At 56.2% G+C, this 19500-nt stretch overlaps 1 protein-coding gene and 1 long non-coding RNA gene across 2 annotated transcripts in view; one reads left to right on the top strand and one right to left on the bottom strand.

Annotated features, from left to right (window-relative positions):
• Nucleotides 1-18145, top strand: part of LOC139031587 (uncharacterized) — a 30408-nt gene extending 12263 nt beyond the window's left edge. Inside the window, exons 5-6 of the long non-coding RNA XR_011484080.1 lie at nt 9338-9538; nt 13499-18145. This is a non-coding gene — a long non-coding RNA (uncharacterized lncRNA). The remainder of the gene's footprint in view (nt 1-9337; nt 9539-13498) is intronic.
• FARS2 (phenylalanyl-tRNA synthetase 2, mitochondrial) overlaps nt 624-19500 on the bottom strand; it is a 312626-nt gene continuing 293749 nt past the window's right edge. The window contains exon 7 of the mRNA XM_070456993.1: nt 624-924. Coding sequence (XP_070313094.1) covers nt 876-924 — 49 coding nt within the window. The 3' untranslated portion in view covers nt 624-875. The remainder of the gene's footprint in view (nt 925-19500) is intronic.

Genomic DNA, 19500 nt, shown 5'->3' with positions numbered 1-19500 from the left:
CCTCTGACTCAAAGATTCCACCCAACAGAAATGCATGTATATATCCACTGACACACACATTAGGATGTGCTGACAAGTGCTATTTGTTGTAGAATAAATCTGGTCATTATACAAATGCCACTCAGTGGTTGATACACAGTGATACAGTCGCAAGATGGAGTATTCTTCAGCAATGAAAATTAACCCACAACCAGATGCAACATGGGTGAAATTTACAAACACAAGGCAAGCCAAAGAAGACAGACAAAAAGAGTATACATTATGCGAATCCCTCTAAATAAAGTGAAACCTGGCCACATTAACCTATGTTCCTAGAAGTCAGGACAGAGTGAATAAGGGGATAAGTGAATAGAGGGTTCATAGGGAGGGGTCTTTGTAGGTGTCTTCAGTTTATGATATATGAACTTTCAAGAATGTATGTGTGTGTGCCCAGTCATGTCTGACTCTCTGTGACCCCACGGACTGTAGCCCGCCAGGCTCTTCTGTCCGTGGGATACTCCAGGCAAGAATTCTGGAGTGGGTTGTCATTTCCTTCCCCGGGGGATCTTCCCAACTCTCTTGAACCCAAATCTCTTGCATCTCCTGCCTTGGCAGGTGGATTCTTCACCACTGCGCCACTTGGGAAGTGCACTATTACACTTTAATAAAAACCCTGTCCCCGCAGGACAGGGAATGAGCTCGGATTCAGGGAGCGCTTCTGTTTCAGGGCCTTGGATCCTGCGCTTCTCGTGTCATCCATGATACAAGATGGCATGTCCTTGGCATGTCCTCCATCTGGGTTTCACTCTCCTTCCTCTCCGCCGCACGCCTTCCTCAATGCCCAGCTGACCAGAAGATTCTTCAGAAGACAACAGTGCCGAGTTGCAGACGATTCCTTATTCCTCTGACTCGGTCATGGACGACGCTCTGAGACCAGTGCCCATCCTGTAGGAAGCGAGCATTTATTACGTGCCTGGAATTACCTGCACGCGCTCCCTCAGCCACGCCCATTTTACCGAGGAGGAGACTGAGAAGCATCACTCAAAAGGCCTCACCCTGTGACGTGCGCGATGCGCTGGCCTCCGGATCCGGCCGGCCTCCAGCACCAGCACCCTGCCTGCTGCTTCCGAGAGAAGCCTGGCTCTGGGGTTTTCCTTGCCCTGACTGGCTCCCTTCCTTGTGCAAGTAACGACGGACCGCCTCCGGCCCGCCGGCCGTGGGGATCTCTGTTCTCATCCCCTCCACTGCGGGGCCAGGGACGAGTCTCGGTACACCCCTGCCCCTGCTAGAGGCTCCGTCTCTCCCCAGATCCCAGTGGGGCCCGAGAGCGGCTCGCCAAGCTCCGGGCCTGCTTGTTCTTTCTCTGCCGGAGAGAGAGGGAGCCCCAGAGCTTGGCCTGCATCTCTGCAGCGGGTGGAGCAGGCAGCCAGCCCGCGCCAGCCCCGGGGAGGGTCTGCTCTGGGTGCCCGGCCCGCAGATGCTGCCAGGCTGCCCAGGTTACAGCCCACACCGGCCGTCCACATCCCCCGGGCAGCCCGACGGCAGGGTCCACGGCACAGCCCGGCTGTCCAGAGTGTCCGCCTGCCGGTCACAGCACCGCCTCTGCGGACGTAGAGCCGCCCTGGACTGTGCCGGGGAGGCTTCTGCCCGGGGAGGTGACCACAGCTACAGGTCAGCTTCAGGGAATGAGCCGCCGGCCCTCAGCTCACCCCAAATCCTTCACTTCAGCCTCCAGCGGGAATTTCCCCAGAGCTTGCTTGTCCAGACTCCTGGGGGGGCACGCTGACCTCCCCCCAGTGCCCTGGTGTTGTCACGGAAACAGCAAACTGACACATCTTGGGGGAGCGTGGACACCCGTGATCTCTGTGCCCGACCCCCCGTGACCACTTTCTGCTCTTGGCACGCCTGCCTCATCCTTGGAGGGAAAACTCCCGCGGGATCCCAGCAGGAGTCGAAGAGCTTAAACTCAAACTGGCCAGAGCCTCAGAGGCATCGGCTGCCCAGAGAAGCTCAGTGACTGGCCCAGCATCACACAGTCCGGGGTTTGATCTGGGTGGTCCTGATTCATCCCCTCGCGGATCTGGGAGACAAGAGCTTAGGGCCTGCTAGCCCAGGACCCTCGGGGACCAGAGACCCCTCCCCAGCCCCGCCTTCTCCTAAGTGGACAGGCTTCCCCCTTCCGGGGTCACACTTGGCCCCTGCTGTCCACACAGCTCTGATCATCCAGGGCCTGCTTCTCTGCTCAGGAAAACCGGCCTCTCTGCCCACCCCACCCTGGGTTAGGAAGCGGCTCCAGGAAGGGTCACCAACAGAGCAGGTGGGACCAGGGGATCGGCTCTTCCTGGAGGCACACAGCCCAGGGAAGAGTTGTTCAAACCACAGGGACAACAAGCTCAGGAGGTCACCACTGCAGCCAGCAAAGCCTGCCCTTCACCAACCAGCAGCCTCCCTGGGGGATGGGGGGGGGGGCTCCCCACGTCCCAGCCCCCGGGGAGGCGAGTGGGCCATGAACCGGTGGGAGGGGTCTCCTCTCAGGAGGAGATTCAAGGCAGCGAGGAGGCGGGTGGTCCATGTGGAGGGTACTTACAGTTCAATCAAACCAATCCATGCTAGAGGAAATCAACCCTGAATATTCATTGGAAGGACTGATGCTGAAGCTGAAGCTCCAGTACTTTGGCCACCTGATGGGAAGAGCTGACTCACTGGAAAAGACCCCAATGCTGGGAAAGATGAAGGCAGGAGGAGAAGGGGCCTACAGAGGATGAGATGGTTGGATGGCATCACCGACTGGATGCACCTGAGTTTGAGCAAGCTCCAGGAGATAGTGGAGGACAGGGGAGTCTGGCGCGCTGCAGTCCATGGGGTTGCAAGGAGTCAGATAAGACTGAGCAACTGAACATTTTAGGAAGCAAACACAAACATTATCTAGCCTCAAGTGAAGCCAGGCAGGCCTGTGAATCAGCTCAGAGAAATTCTCATGACAAACTCGGGTAGCAGTCCCACACTTCACACTGGGGCTCAGAGCGTCCCTCCCCAGCACCCCAGCCCAGGGCCTCCAGCCACAGAGACCACCCCCCCCACCCCCCGGCCCCCAACGCAGGACCGGCCAGACACCTAGGATGCGCCCAAATGCTGTAGCTATTACTATCACCACGGGCCCCGACAGCCCAGAGAGCCCACTGGTGGGAAACTGAGGCCTGGGACGCGGCCACAAAGCTGGTGAGGGGCCACATCCAGGGCCCGAGCCTCCCGGCCGAGGCTTGGACCACGCGCTTCTGACGGCCGAGCGGAACCTCGGCCCAGGCCCCCTGTTCGTCCCAAGTGGCGCTGACGGAACCCCAGACCCTGCTTCCGGCCCGGCGGCCCCGGTCCACCACCCCCACCCCCGTCTGCAGCCGTTTCAGCAGCTACGCTGCGCTCTTTTCAGGTTTTTAATTTTTTTCTCCTCTTTTTTTTTTGCTCCCTCTGAGAGGCAAACGTTCGAACAAAGATGTGATGCTGGAATGAGGCATTAATTTCAATAGTCACTTAAAAGAAATTGCCTGGGAAATATCTCATTTTCCCATTAAGAGCCGCGGAGCCCAGGCCTCTGTCGGCTCTGCCCCGCCCCCGCTCCAGGCCCTGGCCCTCTCGGCCCTCCCCGCTCCCAGCCTCTCAGTGTAACCTGCAGGCGATTTCTCACCCCCTGCCCTGGAAGGACGCCCCGAGCTCCGTGTGGCTCCCGATGGCAAATGCCCAACAGGCCAGCTCCTCTGGGGAAGCCTCCCTGGAGGGGGTCCCCCGGCAGACAGACAGGGCATCTTCCTGGGAGCTCAGAGCAGGGGACATGGAGGGTGCTGGGGGGCAGCGGGCACACAGGCCGGCTCCCCGGGGGTCCCTCCTTGACAGTGGGAAGTGGCTGGGGTCAGAAAAGGGTTTCCAGCCTCCCCGCGGCCCCCACACCAGAGGACACGCCTTCCAAGGCCCTTGCCTGGGCGGCGGGTCACCTGTGGGGCCCGAGGTTGACAGGTGTGGTTGACCCGAGACAAGGATGGTGTGTCTTTCTCTCCAAACCAGGAGGGGCGTCTGGAGCCCTGCTCCCGCCGTCCTGCAGGCCCAGGACTGCCTGAGGCAGAACCAGAGGCTGCAAAGGGGGTCTGGTCCTCCCCCAGCCTCCCGTCTCCCCACGCGATGACCACCGACCCCTCATTCCCCGGCGCCCAGCTCTCCCCGGTTCTATTCCTGCAGGCCCCGTTCTCCACTGTCAGCTAACCTCCCGCCAACAAACACTGTGAGGCACCCCACCCAGGGCTCTTTCTCTCTTACGAAGAGCAATTATTATTCATTAACAAACTTATTTATGCATATTTTTAATGCTGTATAGGGTCTTCCCTTGTAGCACAGTTGGTAAAGAATCTGCCTGCAATGCAGGAGGCCTGGGTTTAACTCCCGGGTCAGGAAGATCCCCTGGAGAAGGAAATGGCCACCCACTCCAGTATTCTTGCCTGGAGAATCCCACGGACAGAAGAGCCTGGTAGACTAGTGTCCACGGGGTCGCAAGAGTCGGACAGGACTTAGCGACTAAATCACCACCACCACCAATGTTATGTAAAAATTGTCATGATTAGATATTAGAGCCAAGGGGTGTGGCGCCCTCCAGTACGTGACCCGTGTCCGCAGTCTTGAGTCCACCCACCACGTGTGTAGACCCCGTGTGGGACCCGTGGCCCCAGGTTACAGAGGAAGGGCTGAAGCCCAGAGACTCGGTCCTGTCTCCTGAGGTCCCACAGCCGAGCTCCGAGGGTCTGAACCTAGCTTCTGTCCGCCCCAGTGCCTGAACGCTTGACCTGGTGGCCTGGACCGTCCATCCAGCCCTCCAGACCCAAGGGAGTCTGTCCCCAGGGAGGGCGCCTGAAGCCTGGCAGGGCGGTGCTCGGGGCCGGGGGACCCACGAAGCCCATGTGGATCCATGGCTGCAAACCCCGGCAGCCCCGTCTAGGTCTCACCTGAATGAGGAGGCGGATGGGGGGACCACGGCCACTATGGAAAACAGGACGAAGGGGCCTCAAGAAGAATGGAGCTTTTATCTGTTAACACAAATGCGCTCCCTACGCACAGTGGGGGCGAACAAGCATAAAGGGGCTTTGGAGCGGGGAAAGGTTTACTGCGGGACCGCTCAAGGAGACAGGCGGCCCACGCCTAGAAGGACCCAGACTCTGGGAGGGGTTCGGCGAAGCACGTCTAAAAGCCAGGGGTGGGGGGCGGGGTCTGTGACCATCTCATACACAAGTCTCTGGTTGGCTGATGACGGACGAGGTAGCAGGTGGGGTCACAGGGTGAACTGTATCAGTCCTTACGTGCTCAAGGTCAAGTAGTTAACGTCTTCTGTTTGGTGGGGGGTCTGCATCTGCAAAACTGCTCAGGAAATGTGTCTCAAATGCTATAGTCTGGGTACTTCAGAGAGGAGCTAAAGCCGAGGATGTGGGGAGGGTCTGCACCCCCTTCCCAAAGGCCCCATGGGGTCCTATGTGGTTACAATGGAACGCTGTAACTCAGCCTTGAAAAAGGGAGACCCCGCCCATTGGCAGTAACGTGGATGAACCTGGAGGACACTACATTTCGTGAAAAAAGCAGACTCAGAAGCAGAGAGTGAGTGGTACCTTCGGACACGTGGGCTCTGAAGCAGCCCAACTCACAGAAACGGAGAAGCTTGGAGACGGGAGCCGGGGAAGGGGCAATGCTTCGTTTATGCCGGGCGAGCAAGTTCTGGGGATGCAGAGGGCAGCGTGGTGACCTTGGGTAACAGTGCTGAACTGTGTGCCTGAAGCCTGCTAAGAGGGGAGGTCTCGAGTGTTTTCATCCGAGGAAACAAAGAAAAGGCCACGGTGACCGAGGTCAGGTCATGGGTGTGTTCGCTGGTTTACTTGTGGGGACAGCTTCACCGTGTGCTCCGTGTGTGGTCAATCACTCAGTCGTGTCTGACTCTTTGTGAGCCCGTGGACTGCAGCCTGCCAGGCTCCTCTGTCCATGGGATTCTCCAGGCAAGATCACTGGAGCGGGTAGCCATGCCCTCCTCCAGGGGCTCTTTCTGACCCAGGGATGGAGCTCCAGTCTCCTGCATTGGCAGGTGGGCTCTTTACCACTGAGCCACCTGGGAAGCCCCAGCAGGGCCCTGGGAACCAGCAAAGCTGCAGGTGAAGGCAGAGGCCATCTACAGCCCCAAGAGATGCGGTAGGGGGGACCCGCTCATTTCCTCCAACATCGGGCCCCCTCTCTTTGCCTACTTTCAATATCAGTAAAATAATTTCAGGCATGCACCCCAGTATGATTTATAAGTTCTACAAATGTGCTCCCGAGCTAATGAAAGCATCACAAAGCAGACACGAAGGTCAACATTTCAAGGAAGAACACACAACTCCACCTCGATTTCTGATGTTTTCTCCCTGCATGCCCTGAGGTCCCGGGCTGGCGCCGCTGGGCTGGCGGACACAGCTTATGGGCCCTGGCGGGAAACCCCGTGGGGGCCAGCGGTAAGCCGGGGGCTGCATGCAGGGCAGGAGGGGCGAGCCCACAAGACAGGCCCCTCCCCGCAGGAGGCTGGCGGGTGAGGCTTCAGACGCACAGACTTTGGAGTCAGACGGAAGCGGGCTCTGAGCTCAGCTCCACCTCTGAGGAGCCACATGGCCTAGGAGATGACCTTCCTTTCCGAGCCTCGGGTTCCTGACTTAAATGAGGGAGACAGACCTCTGCTCAGAACTGATGAGGCGCTGGCTGCAGGGCATGGCACGTGTGGGCACACAGGTGTGCAAGGAGCCCTGTGCCCCCTCCCCGCCTGGGAATCTGGAAATCAGTCCTGAGTGCTCAGTTGCTTCAGTCGTGTCCGACTCCTTGTGGCCCCGTGGACTGTAGCCCGCCAGGCTCCTCGTCCAAGGGGTTCTCCAGTCAAGAATACTGGAGTGGGTTGCCATGCCCTCCAGGGGATCTTCCCGACCCAGGGCTTGAACCTGTGCCTCTGACATCTCCTGCAATGACAGGCGGGTTCTTTACCACTAGCGCCACCTGGGAAGCCCAGTCGGTCCTGGGGATGAATCTAAACAGGAGATGGCCCGGGAGAAAAGCCCCCAAGGCCCCCCTTGACTCTTGGGCACACCTTTCCCTGCAACCCCATGAGAGGGGCGGGCCTCCCACAAAGCAGGAGACCCTCCAGGTAGAAAGAAGTCCATGAACACACACAGACATTGTTTTGGTGTACCTCTTCTTTTGGCATCTTCCCAGTTTTTTTTTTTTCCCCCACAAGTGCCTATAAGTCTCTTTGGCAACTTAGAAGGCAGAGTAGACCCAGAAAAACAATCCAGGGGCAGTAGAAATTCATTTTTGGCCTGAATAGCGCGGTGGGGGTGTGCTGTCTCCAAGTCAAGGCCATTTCTTCCAACCCACACCAGCCCCCGGGCCCCAGGCTGCCAACCTCCGTGGGGAAGGCACACGCCCCCTCCTGAAGGAACAGCGCTGGGGGGCAGAGCTGCTCACCAGCTGGGCTGACTTCTGGTTTCTGACCCCGTCCGAGTGGCCCGGGGACTGTAACCTGGGACAGAGCATTTCAGGGGAGCACTCCAGGGCCTGTCCCCCCTGGGAAAACTGCTTTCCAGCTGGCATCAAATCAAACCCGCATTTCAGCGGGGGTGGGGGGTGGGGGGAGCTATGGGGCTGTGATGATGGAGAAGGGATGCAGGAGACGCGGCCACGGTGCAGGAAGGAGGCGGCGTGGCCTGGACTGCTCCCCGGGAACCAGAGCCCTGTTCTCTCTCCCATCCTTCCCCCAGAGCTCTCCACATGCCAGTGTTAGACTCCGCTGGGCTGCAGCAGGCAGATGACAGATGACCCAGCAGTCTTCGAGGACGCCTCCCCAGTGCCAGCCTGGACTGCAGAGACCTTAAGGGAGCGGGTGCTGGCCTAGACGCCCTAGTGACCTGTGCTCTCTGCCAGCCGCCTGCAGCGGGCTTTCGCCCCTGCCTTCCTTGCTGCCCACCCGACCGCCACCCCAGTGAAAGGCTCTCGGCCTCCAGCACCATCCTCATGGCACTTTCAGCACCAAGTTGCATAAGCTTTCACTTCCCCCACCCCAGGGCCAATCCCGGCCCGGCTTGGCCTTCCAGCTCTGCTCCAGCCACTGTGAGGATGGGAGGAATTCATCTGCAGAGGACAAGCTCAAGTCTCTGGTGGAAAACAAATGCATGTACCACAGTAAATGGGAGCAGCTTAAAAAAAAAAAAAGCACAAAATCCATTGGGGACCCCGTTGCCATAGCAACTGGTGTTACAGCTTGCTTCCGATAATTAATGGAGGGCTTTGCTATTACGGTCTTCTTGAAACTTCACTCTCCCCGGTGCTACTGCAGCATGTGGCAGCCTCCCCATTCATAAATATTTCATCACCCCGGACATCGCGGGGCCCGCTCTGCTGAATCCCGGGTCCCGGCTCCTCTCAGCTTCTTTCTCTCTCTCCCTCCGCCTCCTGCGTCTGTTTGCCTGCCTGGCATCCTCTACCTCCAAACCCGGAGGGGTAGCTTTCCCGCCCTGGCTTTCAGAGCCCGGCCTCCGCATCCTGGGCCTGGTCTTCCTTCCTCAGGGGCTCCGGCCTCCCTCCCACCACGGCATCAGTCAGCTGGAGCCCTGCGGCCGCCTTGCTTTCTCCCCGAGGGCGCCCTGGGCTTCTGGGCCTGCCCTGAGCTGCCTGAGCTCAGGTTTCTGCCCAGTGCGGAGTCCGCCTGCCCTGCCGGGCTCGAAAAAGAGAGACCCCCCCCTGCCCCCAGCCCTGCTGCCCCAGATATGCTTAGATGTTGGTCCCCTGGGCAGTGGGCGGGGCGGGGGAGCTGGTCCCGGTTTTCATCTGAATGAAATAACATCTGAGGGTTTTTCTCCTCCTGGCTGCCCTGGACAGCAGTGGGAACTCTCTGGCAGGCGTGGCACAGGGGAGAGTCCTTCACAGGCACATGGGGGAGAGAGGCGACCCCCCTCCCGGGGACCCCACAGGGCGCTGCTGCCCAGAGGAGTCCTGGGCTGGAGTCAGGCACACTGGGGCCCGATCACATGCATCACAGGCAGAGACCAGGCTTGGGGTTACCATCCCCTCCATCCGGCGCATCCCGGGAGCATCAGGACCGTTAGCAGATGCCTTCAGCTCCATGAGCCCTGCTCTGGAGGAGGCTCTGGGTGGACGGGGCCCTGTTCCTCTGGTTCAGGCAGCCACTGTGGGAGACGAAGCCATCCCGGCGGTGACCCAGGGGTACTCGCCAGCCCCCCAGGGCTCTAGACTTGGCTCCTGCCCCCCAAGAGGATAAGCCCAGTCCTGTCACCGCCTGTCTCTGCCCCTCTCCCCTCAGAACCGCCCTGGGAGCCTTGTTCTTGAAGAGTTCCTGCCCTCCAGGCCTGACTTCCACACCTGCCACGTGTCCCCGGTAAACGAGTCGTCGCTAGTCTGCTCCGAACCTCCCCTAACAGGGACCCAGCCGGTCACGCCAGTGACAGTGACTGAAAGGGGAGCGAAGGCCAGCCAGCCCTGCAGGGCATTCACCCTGAGCAAGGTACGTTCCAGTCGGAGGGCTCTGCACACGGGCGCAGGGGGCGGCTCGGAGGGCCTTCCCGGCCCCTGTGCGTGTGAGAGGGACGGCTGGGGTGTGGGCTCAGCTCCTGCCGAAAGCGATCACCCCCCTCAGAAGGGAATCGGGGTGCCTTCTCCCTGGGGAGGTGGTGCAGAGGGCCTTAGGTCTGGAGTCGAGTCTGCTTCTGTGATTTTTGTCCTTAGACCTCAGCTGCTTCACTTCTTGGAGAATGCAAATTTGGTTGAACGTGGACCCCATAGTCCACACGGGCCAGTGGCAGGTCAGACAATGATTCCTTAAATCCAGAACACTCTATGCAGTTTCCAGGGGTTTCTACCCCATCTCACATGACAACACCCCGGGACGCAGACACCCCTTAGCGAATGCAAACGCCTACCGTGTCTGCATCCTGGAATGTTTTCAGGTCATACTGGGTGGAAACCCCTGGAAACTGCATAGAGAGTTCTGGATTTAAGGAATCATTGTCTGACCTGCCACTGGCCAGTGTGGGCAACAGGATTCGTGTTCAACCAAATGCAACTGGCAGAGAAGTCAAGACGCAGGGCATAAGGACCTACTGCACAGCACAGGGAAGTCAACTCTCTGTAATGACCTGGATGGGCTAAACATGTAGACGCATAACTGATTGGCTTTGCTGTAAGCAGAAACCAACACAACATTGTCAATCAACAATATTCCAATAGAGATGATTCCTGACCAGGGATGGAGCTCATGTCTCCTGCATTGGAAAGCAGATTCTCTACCACTGCACCACCTGGGAAGCCCAATAAGCCAATAAAGATTAATTAAAAAGACATAGGGCGATTGGTGGTGGTGGCCATCTGTGCCCACCCCCTACATTACAGATGCAGCCATTCTTTGGGGTAGCATGAGTGGCTTCCAAAATGACCAATCCTTTGATGCTAAATTTAAATATATAAACTTGTAAGCTTCTCATCAGAGTGCCCTGGGAAAGGGAGTTTTAGTTTTGGTGTCTCTTTTTGTTCAGTTCAGTTCAGTTCAGTCGCTCAGTTGTGTCCGACTCTTTGGGACCCTATGAACCACAGCATGCCAGGCCTCCCTGTCCATCACCAACTCCCAGAGTCCACCCAAACGCATGTCCATTGAGTCGGTGATGCCATCCAACCATCTCATCCTCTGTCATCCCCTTGTCCTCCCGCCTTCAATCTTTCCCAGCATCAGGGTCTTTCCAAATAAGTCAGCCCTTCGCATCAGGTGGCCAGAGTATTGGAACTTCAGCTTCAACATCAGTCCTTCCAATGAACACCCAGGACTGATCTCCTTTAGGATGGACTGATTGGCTCCTTGCAGTCCAAGGGACTCTCAAGAGTCTTCTCCAACACCACAGTTCAAAAGCCTCAATTCTTTGGCACTCAGCTTTCTTTATAGTCCAACTCTCACATCCATACATGACCACTGGAAAAACCATAGTCTTGACTAGACGGACCTTTGTTGGCAAAGTAATATCTCTGCTTTTTAATATGCTATCTAGGTTGGTCATAACTTTCCTTCCAAGGAATAAGTGTCTTTTAATTTCATGGCTGCAGTCACCATCTTCAGTGATTTTGGAGCCCAGAAATATAAAGTCAGCCACTGTTTCCACTGTCTCCCCATCTATCTGCCATGAAGTGATGGGACCAGATGCCATGATGTTAATTTTCTGAATGTTGAGTTTTAAGCCAACTTTTTCACTCTTGTCTTTCACTTTCATCAAGAGGCTCTTTAGTTCCTCTTCACTTTCTGCCATAAGGGTGGTGTCATCTGCATATCTGAGGTTATTGATATTTCTCCCGGCAATCTTGATTCCAGCTGGTGCTTCTTCCAGCCCAGCGTTTCTCATGATGTAGTCTTCATATAAGTTAAATGAGCAGGGTGACCATATACAGCCTTGACATACTCCTTTTCCTGTTTGGAACCAGTCTGTTGTTCCATGTCCAGCTCTAACTGTTGCTTCCTGACCTGCATACAGGTTTCTCAAGAGGCAGGTCAGGTGGTCTGGTATGCCCATCTCTTTCAGAATTTTCCACAGTTTATTGTGATCCACACAGTCAAAGGCTTTGGCATAGTCAATAAAGCAGAAATAGATGTTTTTCTGGAACTCTCTTGCTTTTCCAGTGATCCAGCAGATGTTGGCAATTTAATCTCTGGTTCCTCTGCCTTTTCTAAAACCAGCTTGAACATCTGGAAGTTCTCGGTTCACATATTGCTGAAGCCTGGCTTGGAGAATTTTAAGTATTACTAGCGTGTGAAATGAGTGCAACTGTGTGGTAGTTTGAGCATTCTTTGGCATTGCCTTTCTTTGGGATTGGAATGAAAACTGAACTTTTCCAGTCCTGTGGCAACTACTGAGTTTTCCAAATTTGTTGGCATATTGAGTGCAGCGCTTTCACAGCATCATCTTTCAGGATTTGAAATAGCTCAACTGGAATTCCATCACCTCCACTAGCTTTGTTCATAGTGATGCTTCCTAAGGCCCACTTGACTTCACATTCCAGGACGTCCAGCTCTAGGTGAGTGACCACACCATAGTGATTATCTGGGTCATGAAGATCTTTTTTTGTACAGTTCTTCTGTGCATTCCTGCCACCTCTTCTCAATATCTTCTGCTTCTGTTAGGTCCCTACCATTTCTGTCCTTTATTGAGCCCATCATTGCATGAAATGTTCCTTTGGTATCTCTAATTTTCTTGAAGAGATCTCTAGTCTTTCCCATTCTATTGTTTGTAGCAGACAATTAATGATACTGTTTAAACCCTGGGTCTATGGGTGGACCCTCTGGGCTAGAATCCCATGGCATTCCTCAGCAAGAGCCCCGCTTACTTTGACAGCACCGAGCCTGCCTGGCAGACCACCTGTGTGTGCAAGAGGAGAGTGGGCCCAGAGGAGGGGGCACGGAGCTGCACAGGGCCGCCCCCTCCGCATGGACCACTCTCTTCGCTTCTGCTCTTCGCGCCCATTCTCAGCGCCCCAGACGGCACCCCGCAACAGTGCCCCTTCACACACAGGCACCTCCAAGTCGGGGAGTTAACGGTTTGGAGAAACCCGTTAGAAGAAACAGCCAGTGTTGCAAAGCTGGCAACGGGCTAGGGCTCTTTTTTGCCTTTCCCCGTTTTAACTGTTAAAATCCATCTCCGACATCGCACACGAGGATGAAATCAACAGTCTCTTATCAGATCCCAAATCTGTCAGCCAGAGTCTACCAGCCGCCTGCAGCCAGAAGCCTCTTCACACGTGTGACTTGAGCTGAACAGGGGCTGGGACGACAGCGAAGTCAGCTGCGCTCCGGCGCCCGCCTTCCCCAACACTTGCTCACTTGGAGCCTGGGAGGGCCTCCATCTCCTCCCCAGGCTTCCAGGCCCCTGTGGGGCCAGCGACCAAACGCATTTCTCTTCTCCTATCCTGTCGTGCAAACCCTGGTGTCCACGATGGCGGGACCTGGCGCACCGGTGACCGACCGGGTAGAGGGGATTCGCCCCGCCCTGCCTGCCCAGTGCTTTCAGGACTGGGGGCTCTGCTCCCAGGGGGGGTGGGCAGCTCCCAGAGGACCGGGCCCTGGACACAGGCCACTGGACTTCCGTCCAAGACGCCTGCTCCCACAACATCTGCTGGAAAGAAACAAAAGACTTCACAGAAAATAAATTAATCCATCTACAGATTCCCCGGCCTGGCACAAGACCAATATTAATAAGAACCATTCACTGGGCATCTGCTGGGTGCCAGGCACTTGACATCATCTTGTGTTAACCTGTTTTTTTTTTTTTAAGCTTGTGAAATTAAGGAAACTTCCTGATAGCGACAATGGCAAAGCCCCTGTGTGTGTTTCCCTGGATTCTTATGACAGTGATGGATGAATGGATACGTTGAACAAATGAATGAATGGGTGAGGGGGTGAATGAAGTCTTTCTTCCTGTCTGTTAACCAGTTGCTGCATCTACCTGTCTGAAGACGGGGGGCGAGCATGGCACAAGGGAGCCGCCCACGGCTGCGTGTGAAGGTAGGGCCATCAGCCCCGCCCAGGAGAGGAGGCCGAACCCTCCCGGCTACCGGAGCAGAAGCCCCCTCCTCCCTGCAGCCCTCGCGCCTGAACTGCAGTCCCCCGCTGCTGAGACTGAGCCGCCCCGGCTCTGTGGCCGCACCCAGGAGAGCCAGCCTGCGGGCAGGGCGGGCTGGCCGGGTCGAGCGGCAGGGCGAGGCCCCGCTGCCGCGGCCTCTGCGCTCATCTGGTCTGCAGGCGCCGGCGCGAGGCCCACCCGCAGCGTGTGCGCCTGCGCAGTTGCTCCCGTCGAGTCTGACTGCGACCCCAGGACCGCAGCCCGCCAGGCCCCTCCGTCCACGGAACTCTGCGGGCAGGAAGGCTGCAGTGGGTTGCCGTGCCCTCCTCCAGCGGATCTTCTCAACCCAGGGATCAGACCTGCGTCCTAGTGTCTCCATCTTTCCAGGGAGGCCCACTCATATTCTGGGGGGAGATCTGCTTTACTCAGTCTACGAGTTCAAGCGCAAATCTCCTCTAGAAACACCCTCCCAGACACACCTAGAATAAGTGTGACCAACTATCTGGGCACCTGTGCCTCAGTCAAGTTGCCTCCACCCAGAAAACCAGCCGTCCACCATTCACAAGTCCTATGGGCTCCTAGGACTTCCTGTCTGCAGCAGACCTGCACCCTCCCTGCTGCCGGCCGCCCCTTCTCCCGCCAGTCGCCCGAGCCGGGACCAGGCCTCACACCTCTCGCCCTCAGTCCACACGGTGCAGCCTCCGAGCCCCGTGGGGTCCACCTCCAGAGACGCCCCCTGAGCTGTCTCCCAGCTCTCCTCCCCACGGCGCCCGCCTGACCCTCCGCTCCGACAAGGGCCTGAGTTTCGCCCGCTGCCTGGCTGTCCTTTCCACCCTCCAGTCTTTTTCCCGCTTTATGTCCTTCTGTGATGCTGCGCCCTGGCCTGGACTCTATGGTGGTGGTGTATTTGTTGTTCAGTTGCTCAGTCGTGTCTGACTTTTTATGACCCCATGGACCATAGCACACCAGGCCTCCCTGTCCTTCACCATCTCCCCAGGCTCGCTCAAACCCATGTCCATCGAGCTGGTGATGCCATCCAACCATCTCATCTTCTGCCGCCCCGTCTCCTTTTGCCTTCAGTGTTTCCCAGCATCAGGGTCTTTTCCAGTGAGCTGGCTCTTTGCATCTGGTGGCCAAAGAATTGGAGCTTCAACTTCAGCAGCAGTCCTTCCAATGAATATTCAGGGTTGATTTCCTCTATTTACATATAAACTTATGTAATTATATTTTTTAAAGCTTTTCCCCTAGAGTATATGGACATATGCATGTATGTCCAGCACCATGAATCCTCAAATGACATTTTCATTTCTCCCAAGATCTTTACTCATTCTTTTGCACAGATCAAAAATTATTCTAGGTAGTAGTCCCCATTATTGCTTCTTTATTCACTTTTTCACTTCATTGCTAATTCAAAATTTATTTGAAGGTGTTGTGAAACACTTAAGACATACACAATGTATGTAGAATAAATCCAGTGCACTACTCTGCATCCACCATCTGATTGGAGAAATAAAACATTGCCCATACATTTGAAATTTTCACAGTATCAGCTCCCCATGAACAGGTGAACTGTGAAATCAGACCTTAAAATCACTACTCTTTGCTTTACACAGTTACCACATATGAATTCATCCCTACACAGAATATAGTGCCATTTTCGTGTTTTATTTTTAATATAAATGAATCTCAGTATATGCCATCTTCTACAACCTACTTTCCATATTCAACACTACATTTTTGAAGTTCATGACTGTTAATACATAACACACTGGCTCTTGCATTTTTCATGGCTGCATAGTACTCCCTGCACAAGAATATCACAACCTGTGAATCCATTGTCCTACTGATGGACATTTAAAGGAACGCTGCCATGAAACTTCTAGGACAGATCTTCCTCCGTCTTTCAATGTGGTCCATCATCTTAACAGATTTTCTAATGTTAAACCAGCTTTGGATTTCTGGGAGAAACCCAACTTGCTCAAAATGTCTTTATTTTTATAAAGTATGGATTTGGTAGGGAACAGTAATGTGGAGGTCCTCAATCAGTCGCAGGTGGCAGGTGAAAAAAAGCGCAGTGCTAGTTCCTCAGTCGTTTCTGACTGTGTGACCCCATGGGCTGCAGCCCGCCAGGCTCCTCTGTCCATGGGATTTCCCAGGCAAGAACACTGGAGCGGGTTGCCATTCTCTTCTCCAGGGGACCTTCCTGGGTGGCAGGTGGCCAATCCCAAAGTCAGGACCATCACTGAAGGGCCCCGTGAAGCTTCGGGTGGGCAGCGTGCTCGACTCTTCCTGACTGCCCCAGGCACCCGATCCACACCTCCTGCCACGCTCCCTCCCCTGTGGACGCCCTCCTCCAGCTGCAGGTCTCCGGCCGCCGTCTGCTCTCCTTGTGGAGCCGAGTAAGACGGCAGCTGCCAGATGGAGGCCCCATCCAGCCAGGTCATTGCCAGGCAGTGGGCCTGCCTCTCCTCCTGTCCATTACCTGAGACTTGGCCATCTGCTCCAAGAGCCCAAATCCGCCCAGGGTCCACCCTCACCCCTAGGGCAGCAGGAGAAAACGCCACCTACACAGCAGGTGGTGGAGGTTACCTGGACGGTCAACTTGAGACCGAGACACAGGTCACATCTTACTGAGAGCGGATGGCACAGTGATGAGAAGCACAGCTTCTTTATGACGATAAACGGTTTTTTGGTTTTTGACCTTGCCCTGCAGCATGTAGGATCTTTCTTCCCCTACCAGGGATCAACCCAGGCCCCCTGCACTGGAAGCGCAGTCTCAACCACTGGACCGGACGGGAAGTCCCCGATTCTTTTTGGCAGCACCCCCATGGTACGTGGGACCTTAGTCCGCTGGCGGGGGATCAAAGCCATGTCCCCTGTTGGAAGGGCAAAATCTTAACCACTGGACCACCAGGGAAGGCTGGAGCATGCTAGGACTTTTAAGGGAGGTAATCTGGCATATAAATATTTTTAAGGGAGGTAATCTGGCAGAGGGCTATTTAAAGATGAGGGGGAAGAGGAGAGAGAGCTGGAGTGGGGAGGGGGTCTTCCGGACCTGACTCCTCAGAGCCTCTGCTCTCTTCAAGGGAGTCAGCAGCAGCGATGCTCAACGCCCTCGGGGAAGCATGAGGCCGGGTCTGCCTCCGCCATCTCAGGAGCTCCTTCCGGCTTTGTTATCTGTGGGAAACCCCCAACACCTGGGAAGAGGGGATTCAGAGCACCTTGAAGAAACAGAAAGGATCGCGCAGGCTTGCAAGGGGGCCTGCCCAATTCTGGCATCACCACCCAGGCCTGCCTCTATGGGAGGCAAGTCCCGGAAAGGAGAGAGCCGCAGGGGGCGCCGGACCTTACAGGATCCTTCGCCCCTGACGCCCCCGCCGGCTCTCCGCCGCAGCCTGGGTGTGTGGACGCCTGCGGACCAGATGGACGCCCGCGCATCCGCACCCGGTAAACCCGGGCCCTGGGGATGAGCTCAGTCACACAGTCTGTCTGTCCGGGTACAAGTCCAGGGCTGGAAAATGCACTGGGGAAACTGGGACACGGTAAGTCATCGGGTCCACGGGCCACAAGACACACCCGCCACACCTCGTGAAGCGGCGGATTCTGCCCTCCGGGCCTTGTCGGCCCACAGCTGCAGCGCAGGCCGGCACGGGCGTGCGGCTGCAAACCGCAGGTGCACCCCGGGAGGAGGACGCAGCCACCGGAGCGCCTGACTCACACGCGGGTACCTGGTGACGGGCAGAACCCACCCGGCTGCCTTTTAAGGCTGTGAAGAGGCAGCGGCGGGAAGGGTGCTGGAAGCTTCCGAGCTTCCTGCCAGCAGCGGGAGCCATGCGCTCGCAGGCCCCGAGCACCGTCAGGGTAACCCGTCTGGCAGCAGCGGGTCACTGCGCGATCGGACGAGTGTTTGAGCCTCCTTGTTCCTATTTTCTCCCTGGCGTAATCACCGTCGCCGTATGCCTGGATACACTTCCCATCGGGACAGGGACATTCGCCACGCCACAGGCTGCATGTCGTTAGGCGCGGCAGAGCACGCCGGTGGTTCTGCTTTATTAAAGGAAAATGGAAATAAATTCACCTTAGAGAAAAGATCAAACCGTGAAGTCGCACAGAGACAGGAATGAACCAGAGGGTTCTCTGGGCTGTGCTTGGGCAGATTCCTCAGGTTCGCCGTTAAATTGTCTTTTAGAGCTGTTTTCTTTATTTTTCCCCCCTTTTAAAATAGTTCTCTGCAACCATCCAGCACAGATTCAGAACCATTAACCCGGAAAAGAAGGGGGGAAAGGGAAGGTCGCCTTGGTAACAGGAGACTTTGAGCGGCTGCAGCTCCCTGCCCGGAGGACCTGATTCCCCGTTCCCTTACTTCTCTGGCGCCCACTGTCTGTCAGCATCCTCACCTGGAGGCAGGGAGGAACCTGGAGAAAGAAAGCACCAACACCCCGGATCCCGGGGGCCATCTCCGCCTGACACAGCCCCTGCTTCTCCCTCAGAATTTCTACATCTGCTCTTGGTGGTCAGTTGCACCACCAAAAACGTGGGTTCCCCCGGTTTTACCCTCAAGTCTCTCTCTGGATCATCAGAAATGATTTTGGACATAGAACTGCAAATTTTGACCCAGAAATTCCCACCTGGGAATCTAGCTGAATGAACAAATCCCCAAGATACAGAAAGCTGTGGACCTGAAGATGTTCCCGGCAGCGTGTTTTACACCGGTGACAGGTGGACGGCGACCTGCCTATGAAATAGTCAATGATTATGCAATGCGTGCTTGCGATGGGATGGTGAGATTCCCTGTGTGTCTGACTTCCTGCTGAAATGGCGCCGTGGTCCCCAATAGGGGTCCCGGGGGATTCCTGGGGTGCCTCAGTGAGGGTCAGCCTGGGCGCTGCTGTGAACACATCACAGAGCAAAGTGAAAATCCCCGCATGCCCCCAGCGAGGCTGTGAGGGCGATCAAAAACGTTAAGTTCCTTTGCTTTGGGCAGGAATTAAATCAACCCAGGGTGGTAATAAGGGTTATCTCCTGCAGATCAGAGGCTCTGGCTGGCAGTTTTGTGTATCTTTGATTAATTTTAAAAATGAGAAAATGAATAAATTATTGCTTGGTAAATGCACTTGTTTGGTAGATGAGGATCTCTTAAAACATGGGGTCCTGGGGGCTAAAAATCACAAATGAGTTTCTTGGTGGTAAAAAAAATTCATGAAAGTGTCAGCCTGCTCGGCAAACAGTGGCCTCAGTCGCTTCATTCCTCCCATGAAGGGGCAACTCATCGTGCGGGCCTGAGATTCTGAGGGTTCTCAGATGGGAGCCCTAACTGAGGCACTCCAGGGACCCCCGGGACCCCTATTGGGATCCGTGACCTGGGATTCTGACCCGTGATGGTGGGAGGTGAGAGGTGCATGTCTTCCAGGGGAGGCCTGCAGTCTGATCTCTGCCAGCATCTCAGCGTCATCAGTGGCAAGAGGTCCGGCAAGCGACAAGGCCCAGGACAGCTGCGTCCCTCCGGACACCTCTCCTGCTGTCCTTCCAGTTCACAGATGGACGCTGCCATCGGCCGTCTTCATCAGCTGGGCCGGCCGGGCCCCGGGAGCTTCCTCTCTCTTTCCAGTCTCCTGTCCGTGCAGCCTGTCCTCCCCGGAGCCGGCGCCGGCAGGGCCTGCAGCTGGCTCCTCCTGCAGCCCCCCTCTGCTCCTCTGGCCGGCTCCTCAGGTCACGGCTCTGTTCTTCTGCTCTTTGCCTGCAGAGTTGTGGCCACATCACTCCTTGGCACTGAGGGCAGCCACGGCTCCTGCCCTTTCAGGTCCATCCCTCACCAGCCTTCTGGAAACCTGGGCCCAGGCACGTGCAGCCTTCCCGGTGGGGCTGGCTGTGC

Source organism: Odocoileus virginianus, chromosome 27, assembly GCF_023699985.2.
Source record: "Odocoileus virginianus isolate 20LAN1187 ecotype Illinois chromosome 27, Ovbor_1.2, whole genome shotgun sequence".
Taxonomy (NCBI): domain Eukaryota; kingdom Metazoa; phylum Chordata; class Mammalia; order Artiodactyla; family Cervidae; genus Odocoileus; species Odocoileus virginianus.
Note: the sequence above shows the minus strand (reverse complement) of the source record. Positions and strands in the feature narration are given on the sequence as shown.